The sequence below is a fragment of the Somniosus microcephalus genome, chromosome 16 (genome assembly GCF_052327205.1).
Source record: "Somniosus microcephalus isolate GS21.2 chromosome 16, FLI_Smic_1.0, whole genome shotgun sequence".
Lineage (NCBI taxonomy): Eukaryota > Metazoa > Chordata > Chondrichthyes > Squaliformes > Somniosidae > Somniosus > Somniosus microcephalus.
The window spans coordinates 57,378,456-57,387,411 of NC_141002.1; the positions used below are offsets into that span (position 1 = coordinate 57,378,456).

Consider the following 8,956-nt stretch of genomic DNA (forward strand, 5'->3'; position numbering starts at 1 on the left):
AAGTCTCTGTTCCTGTTCTCACAGGAACCTTTCAGTCTCTCGAAGTATGCTGGTATTTGGTCAACTTTTTAAGTTTGGTCAAGTTACAGCAAATGGGTTATTCTTACAATCTGTTCATGACATTTTAATGATCTATGTACCTGAACCCCCAAGTCTCTTTGGACATCCACTGTTTTTAGCTTTTCACCATTTAGAAAGTACCGTGTTCTATCCTTTTTAGGTCCAAAGTGGACGACCTTACATTTGCTTACATTGAAATCTATTTGCCACAGTTTTGCCCATTCACTTAATCTGTCAATATCCCTTTGTAATTTTATGCTTTCATCTACAGTGTCGCCTGTCTTTGTCATCGGCAACTTTTAGATATATGGCTTTCTATGCCACCATTTAAGTTGGTAATAACTATTGTGAATAGTTGAGGCCCCAACACAGATTCCTGCAGGACACCACTAGTCACGTCCTGCCAATTTGAGTAGCTACCTATTATCCCTACTCTCTTTTATCTCCTGCTGCTCAGCCAATTTCCTAACCAGGTTAATAATTTGCCCTCAATTCCACAGGCTTCTACTTTAGTTAACAGTCTCTTAAGTGGGACTTTATCAAATGCTTTCTGGAAGTCCATATAAATAGCATCCATAGACATTCTCCTGTCCACTACTTTAGACACCTCTTCAAAAAATTCCCGTCTACTACTTTAGTCACCTCTTCAAAAAATTCAGTCACGTTTGTCAGGCATGACCTACCTTTCACAAATCCATGTTGGCTGTCTGATCAACTGAAAATTTTTGAGGTGTTATCCTTTAGTTATAGACTCTCGTAATTTTCTGACAGCAGATGTTAGGCTAACTGGTCTATAATTCCCTGGTTTCCCGCTCTTGCCATTCTTAAAAAGTGAAGTAACATGCGCAATTTTCCAATCTAAAGGGACAGATCCTGAATCTAGAGAACTTTGGAAGATTATAGTTAAGGCATCTGCAATGTACTCACCTACTTCCTTTTAAAAACCTGGGATAGAAACCATCTGGCCCATGGGATTTGTCACTCTTTAGTGCCATTATTTTCTTTATTACTGTTATTTTGCCTACGTTAATTTTATTGAACCCCTGTCCCCGATTCAATATTAGTTTCTTTGGGATTTCTGGCATGCTATCCCCTTCTACTGTAAATACTGATGCAAAGTAATTATTCAACATGTCCACCATTTCCCCATTGTCATTGACAGTATCACCGCTTTCAGTTTTTAAGGGGCCAACATTGCTCCTGACCACTTTCTTTCCTAATGTAACTGCAAAAATTCTTCGTATTGATTTTGATATCCCTTGCAAGTTTCTTTTCATACACTCTTTTTGTAGCTCTTACTATCTGTTTGTGACCCTTTGCTGTTTGTATCTGTCCCATTCGCCAGAATCTGCTATTTTTTTGCATTTTTGTATGCCCTTTCCTTTCCTTTCGTTTTATGCTGTCTCATACCTCTTTAGTTGTCCACGGACTTTTTTTTGGCAATTAGAGCTCTTGCCCCTTAGGGGTATAAACTGGCTCTGTATCGCATTACATTCTTTTTTTAAACATTTCCCACTGATCTTCTGTCGTTTTACCCATTAACAGATTTGCCCAGTTTACTGTGGACGGTCTCTGCCTCATCCCGTTGAAGTCGGCCTTACCTAAATCTAGAATCTTTTAAGCTGCTTCGCGTTTCTCCCTTTCAAACTCTACATTGAACTCGATCATGTTATGATCGCTATTGGATAAATGTTCACGCACAGTTAGGCTGTTAACTAAATCTGGCTCATTACTCATTACTAAGTCTAATATGGCTTGCCCCCTTGTTGCCTCTAGGACATATTGTTGTAGGAAATATCCCGGACACACTCAAGAAATTCACTACCTTTCTGACAGATGCTAGTCTGCTTTTCCCAATCTATATGAAAGTTAAAATCCCCCATTAAAACCACTCTGCCTTTGCTACACGCTTGCCTAATCTCTGCATTTATACATTCTAGCTCTTCAGAGCTGCAGGGGGGCCTATGCACAACTCCCACTGCAGTCTTAGATCCTTTCCAATTTCTTAATTCAACCCATAAGGTCTCCATTGGCTGCTTACCTCTCTTTTTAATCCTCTCTGATCATTGAAATGATTTCATCCTTAATCACTAAGGCTACTCCTCCCCCTCTGCCATTTTCCCTATCTTTCCTGTAGACCTTATAACCTGGTATATTTAGTTCCCAGTCCTGACTGTCTTGCAGCCGTGTTTCAGTAATGGCTGCCATGTCATACCCTCCAATTTGAATTTGTGCCTGCAGTTCATTCAATTTATTCCTTATACTCTGTGCGTTTGTATAAAGAACGCTTATTTGGGCCACACACCCTAGCCTGTCCTTCAGCTCTAATGTTTTACTCGCATGTTTCTTATTTCTCTCCTGGTTTAATCGCTTTACATCTTTTAGTTTTCCCTTTACCTGTAGTGCCTAAAGCACAATTTCTGACTGTTACTCTACTCTCTTTTTCGTTTGTTTTTGAACTACTATTTGTACTGTATTTTGAACTATTTGTACTGCAATTTCCCCATGAGCCCTCTCCTCATTTACTAGTTTAAAGTCCTTGTGACTGCCTTATTTATCCTTTCCACTAGGACCCTGGTCCCAGACCGGTTCAGGTGGAATCCGTCCCAAAGGTACAGTTCCTTCCTGTCCCAATACTGGTGCCAGTGCCCCATGAAGTGGCACCCCTCTTTCCCACACCACTCCTTTAGCCATGTATTTACTTCCCTAATCAGCTTATCTCTACGGCAGTTTGCACGTGGCTCAGGTAATAATCCAGATATTATAACCCTTGAGGTTCTGTTCTTTCATTTAGCTCCTAGCTCCTGGTACTCCCCAAACAGGACCTCTTGCCTACTCTTCCATGTTGTTGGTCCCAACATGGACCACAATGACTGGATCCTCCTCCTCCTCCTTCTCCAATATCCTTTTAAGCCGGTTCGAGATGTCCCTTACCCTGGCACCAGGTAGGCAACATACCATGTGGGACTCTCGATCTTGCTTACAAAGGATGCTATCTGTCCCCCTAATTATAGAATCCCCTACAACTACCACATTATGCTTCTACTCCTCCTCCTCCTCTTAGGACAGCCTCCTGCTCCAAAATGCCATGGTCTGCATTCTGGCTGTCCTTCTGACAATCTTTATCCTTATCCTCACAGGTAGCAAGTACTCTGCACACTTTTGGTCACACCAACCCCATTCTGATCCTGAACACCCCTACGAAGTGTGACCGAAGTCTGGAGCAAACTGTCCAAATGCTCCTCCCCCTCCCTTATGTGTCGGAGTGTCTCCAACTCTCGCTCCAGCTCAGTGACTCTGAGACAGAGACATCTACTGCAGACATGTTCACTCGGGACCGTCCTGCAAACTCCCACATACTGCAGTCCAGACACACAACCTGCCCTGCCATGTCTTAGTCTAACCTTATTTAATTAGTTAAAGTCTTTATTCAATGACTATTTATGGTTATATTAATTAGTTTAACTAGTTAAGTTATAAATTAATAAAGTGCATTATAGTTTCCTGCTCCTAGTTTAAACCCCTGTCATAGCTTAGAGAGAAAAAACATTAATACTCACCCACCAATCACCTACCTGCTGTCCTGTAACGTCACTCTTCAGTTTTTGTTGTTGAAATCGTCGGAGGTGCCGCCTCCTCTGATGCTACTGCCGCTTAGGTCCTCTGCAACCTCATTTCATGTGCAGGAAACTTTGTGCTATCTGGAGGTGAGCTATCCGGCAATCTGGAGCCACCGGCAAAAATCAGCAGCCGTTTTTTATTCTTTTTGCTTTGTTTGAACAGTCAAGCTGTGCAAGGTCTGTAGCTATAGCAACAGCTTCAGCTACAGAGCTTGCAGGCCACACCCGAGTGTTTAGAAGCTGTTGCTAAGCAACAGTGTTTGTTGTCAAATACGGAGATAAGAATCTCCGTATCTCTCAACATTAACTCTGGAGAGTACGGCAGTTTTGAGGCAACGGCAGCAGCTCGGTCCCGTGGGTGCCGGATAGCACAAAGTTTCCTTTTGTAGCAAATTAGCTAAAGTGTTGAATGTTCTGATTCCAATTATGTCTTTCATTGATTTTTTTCTTCTCCAAAAACCTTTTCAAAAAGCTTTCTCCTAATCTCTCTAAAAAGCCTTCTTCAAATTTCAGTGAACGTTAAATACCTAAACTACTATTTTAACATCATCTTAGACAATTAGCCTAATGCTTGCAAATAAGTCCATCATCGTCAAAATTGTAGAGAATAATCCTCTCATTGGTTTCTTACTGACTTGGGCAAATGTACCAGAAACTGCCTGCATCGTACTAACTTCTGTCTGTAACATAAAAGCTTATATAAATACAACGCTAAGGAGAAGAAGCCTTTCATTCAACTAGACATGGGTCTTCAAAATTCAGCCATAGGTTCATCTTCACTCGCACAATGTTTGTTATCAGTTGCAAGACTATTAAATCACAGTTCTGCTTTTAGTTCATTTGCATGTTCATTGTTGTCATCTGCACCACAGCAGTGAGTTTAATTTAATTCATTTTAAATAATCAACCTTCTAGTTCAACCTATAATTTGACCACCTCCTACAGTACTTCTAGATTGTTTTATTCAATAATTTTAGGTTCTGTTACCAAGTTGGAACTGAAAAGACACTCACTAGTCCAGTGTTTTTGTTGGCGATTATAGTATATTTTCAATACTGCCTGGGCATAAAACAGGCCTTGGAAATGAAAATCAGGTGGTTGGTATTATGGGTGGCCAATTCACAATGCCAGTTTATGCTTGGGTAACAAGTTGAAAACCTACCTCCATATGTTCCAAACTGTTTAGGTGATATTGAAATACTTTGCGTCTCAGAATCTGTCCATGGTCTCGAATTCTTAACCGCTAACCTGACCTTGTACACAAAGCAATCACACCATCATCAAATACTATTCTGTCTTTTTACTTCCCAGAAACATGAAATATGGGAATCGGACAAAACTGAAGCTGACATGGATGAATATATTTGGGAGAACAGTCAGTCTGAGAAAAGTGCCTTGGACACGATCTTCAGAATAAAAGAAGCTGAAAAATTCCCATCAGTTCCAAAGGAAGAAGTAATTAACTCCCCAGAAGTCCAAGATTACAAAAAGTCTGTGGTGAATATTAAAAATGATGGGGAAACGGAATATAGCATTTTACAGTACAAAGAATCTGTAAAAAGACTGCTAAATTTGCAGCATGATCTATGAAATAGGACATGATCAATTTATATTGAATTAGTATATTGGCACTGTACAGACTTTGTCAAAAACCTTGATGAACTGACAGGTATTCAAATAAAGCATCTTGTATAGAGAGAAGTGTTAAATGTTGATCTCTATAAACAAATTGATTTTTACCTCCACAAATGTGCATGTATTGATAGTATTTCAATTCTGTGAATAAATCTTGGGCTTTCCTTTTCCATTAATTTATTTACTATGTATATCCACGTATAAGGCTAGACATTTAGGCTTCTGCCCTAAATCACCCTTCCCTGCCACCGACCTTATCCACCACCCCTGTACACATTCTGGCTGAATCAAACCTTGTCATCCTGCTTCTGCCCTAAACTCCACTCCCCTGCCACTGACTTTATCCACCACCCGCTACTTGTTCCAGCTGTATCAATCCATACCAAACCTTGGCGTTCTGCTCAACCCAAAGCTGAAATTCAAACCCCAAGACGTCCTTTCTGTCACCAAGACCACGTGTCTCCACCTCTGCAACGTTGCCTGCCTTGGCCCCTATGTTGCTGAAACCCTCATCCATGCTTTGTCACGTCTAGACTTGATTTCTCCAATGTCCTTGCTGGCCTCCTATCCATTATAAACTGCCAAGTTATCCAAAACTCGGCCACCCATATTCTGTTCCACACTAAGTCCCACTCACCCATCACCCCTGCGCTCCAGTGTATTAAATTTAACATCCTTACTTCATCTCCAAATATCCCTACATCCATCTTTTAAATTCCTTCTCAAAACCCATTATTTTGATCTTACCCTTAACACAAAGTCCCCATTATATGCCATCCGTTCCTTTTTACCTATACATTTTTTTTCTTCCGACTCTAAAGTGCTATGGGACTTTTTCTACATTAAAAGTGCTATATAAATCCATGATGTTGGTGATGGTTGTTGAAATTTAGGTCACTGGGGTTTGAAAGTGGGGGAGGGGGGTTGTCTTATAAACGAGTCAGTATTGTGATTGGCTAATAGCTCACTCAAGGGCACACACTCGTGTTCTTGGGCCACATCCTGCTCCCCTGTCTATTCTGGAGGAGTCATATCACTGCTTTTTTTTTCATTCATGGCATGTGGACGTTGCTGGCAATGCCAGCATTTATTGCCCATCTCTAATTTCCCTTGAGAAGGTGGTGGTGGTGAGCTGCCGCCTTGAACTGCTGCAGTCTGAGGTGGAGGTCCTCCCACAATGCTGTTAGGTAGGGAGTGCCAGGATTTTGACCCAGCGACGATGAAGGAATGGGGATATATTTTGAAGTCGGGGTGGTGTGTGACGTGGAGGAGAACTTGGAGGTGCTGGTGTTCCCATGTGCCTGTTGCCCTTGTCCTTCTAAGTGATCGAAGTCGTGGGTTTGGGAGATGCTGTCGAAAAAGCCAAGGCAATTTGCTGCAATGCATCTTGTAGATGGTACACATTGTAGCCACGGTGGAGCTTAGCTTTCCGTTTCTTTTCAGCACTTAATGTTCTGCTCTGTGGGAAGCCACAGATCTGTTTTTTCAAGTTTTTTGGCTAAAAAGTGGAAGAGTCACTTTTATACACGAGATGGTTCGGTCTAATTTTTATCATTCAGGGATTCAAGGGTCATAAATTAAAATGAAGGAATGGATAGTAGCGAGCAAATGATCATAAAAGGAAATGAAAGTGAGGAATGACATGACAAATATGAATTTTTGTTTATTTTTTTAAACATTAGATTTATTGAACACTCAAGGAAGTTACAAACCTGATGTAAAGCAAGCCATGAATATGCTTAATACAATTTGCAATATAAACTACAATTAATAACTGGTGCTATGCATTTCCAGTAGGTTTGAGGTTCCTCCAGCTTTGAATGTTGATTTCTTGTGGGAGAGTTTGTCAACCTTTCTGTTCAGGGTCACCTTAAAGAAAGACCAGCCTCCATTATTGTGATCTTTGCTTCCTCAATCTATAAATAAAATCCTCAAAACCTGCAGTTGTTTAATAAACTCAAACTAGGATTAACGTCCTCCTTCCAAATGCATATTCTAATTCCAAGAAACACTTGATTTAAAGTCCAGTGAAGTGTACAGGATTGTCTAGAGCTGCAGATGCGAGCCATGAGGAAAACCAGATCATAAGGGAACCGAAGGAAGTGGTTGCTGTTCAAAATTTCAATACCCATGTTTTCACTCTGCAGGTTATAGACCTAATCCTTTTTTTGACCCGAGTGTAATGTGGAATGTAGTAGTTTCATCTGTTTGAAAAGTAGGAAAGCACTGTGAATTAGAAAGTGTGTCACGTGTGGATCTCTCATCTACCTAAATTTATTTATTTGCTAAGGACAAAGTACTATTTGAGCCTGGTTTTTCTGAAGTTGCCATCCATATTTTAGAAGATGCCTGGGAGTTAGCCTACTACTAGTCCTTTAAAATAGAGAAGGTTCATAACTTTAAAAAAACACCAATTATTGTGTATGGCATGCCTGTTCTGTCAAAGGTAACTTTAAAAAAAAATAAAGCCCAACAAAATAGATACTTTCAAAAGTGGCTTTCCAGCATTGCCCTGTATATCTTCTAATCCACAAACATAAATTCTGTAATCTCAGGTTTAAGGCTAAATACTACCCAAGTCAATACTTTCCTGTTTGAATTTTGGATTCAGTAAATGAAATGTACTGTATTTCATTGTGACAGTGGTTTCATTCTTTGAAGCATGCTGTCAGAAATTCAGTACAGTCACAGGTCAGTTCCTCTAAAACCTTATGTACTAACAAACTGAGTATTTATAGATCAGTGTATTGCCCTCCCCTCTTTTTACTCTCACCTTTATCCCCACTTCCCCAAAAATGTTTATTAAACATTTTAATTGCAAAATCAACATCTTCTTCAAAAAACTTGGCACTGCATGCCAGTTGTCATGGAGATACCTTACCAAAATGATGCATTTTAACTCGGTAGTTTCAGTGAGAAAATGCTGGGTTTCCTTGCTGGAGGAACATGGGTTTCAATGGCAGCCTTGTTTGATATTTCAACATGGTTGTGCCAAACCAGTAAGTTTTTCTCTTTCTGTGGACAATTATTGTAATGAAGTGGCACACCTCTGAACACTGCCTGAAGGCTATCTGTTTTCTCCTAGGATGTGAAAATTCTGTTTGACTTTTGCAAGCAACTATTTTTTCATATTTATTCCAGTCTATATTTTCTGTATAGAAATTCTGGACATGTTTTGTGAATACTGGCTTAGTGTGATTTTTATATTATAAAATGTCTACTGTATATGCTGGTAATTCTGATAAAATGTATGAGAAAAAAAATATTGCTGTAGCACTGGGCAATGATACTATATACCTTCCGATCCCACATTCACCATTTTATTTACACTTTCAATTATGTCATATAGCCTCTACCACACTTTGTGTTCATAACATAAGAAAACTCAAAATGACATTTTGGAATAGAGACAAAAAAGACTGATAATCTGGGAAGGAATTTAAGGTAGCAATTCAGCCTCCTGGTTTTGCTGGTGGTAATTGGTCTTACAGACTGACATAATCAGAAGCAAGAGGTGGATTGAATTATTCCCCTGTCCCCAGTCAGTCATTTATTATCTTTCCCACCCCATCCATATTGCTCCCCTGACATCTTTAAATAATTCAACTATTATTTGTATTATATTACTTTCTACAGCATTT

At 39.9% G+C, this 8,956-nt stretch overlaps 1 protein-coding gene across 2 annotated transcripts in view; it reads left to right on the plus strand.

The window, feature by feature from the left end:
- The window catches only part of mrps35 (mitochondrial ribosomal protein S35), a 43,979-nt gene extending 38,494 nt beyond the window's left edge, over window positions 1-5,485 (plus strand). For both annotated transcript variants that reach the window (XM_086009095.1, XM_086009094.1), the window contains one exon: window positions 4,992-5,485. In XM_086009095.1, the coding sequence (XP_085865221.1) occupies window positions 4,992-5,270 (279 nt within the window). In that variant the 3' untranslated portion in view covers window positions 5,271-5,485. The remainder of the gene's footprint in view (window positions 1-4,991) is intronic.
- The last annotated feature ends 3,471 nt before the right edge of the window (window positions 5,486-8,956 follow it).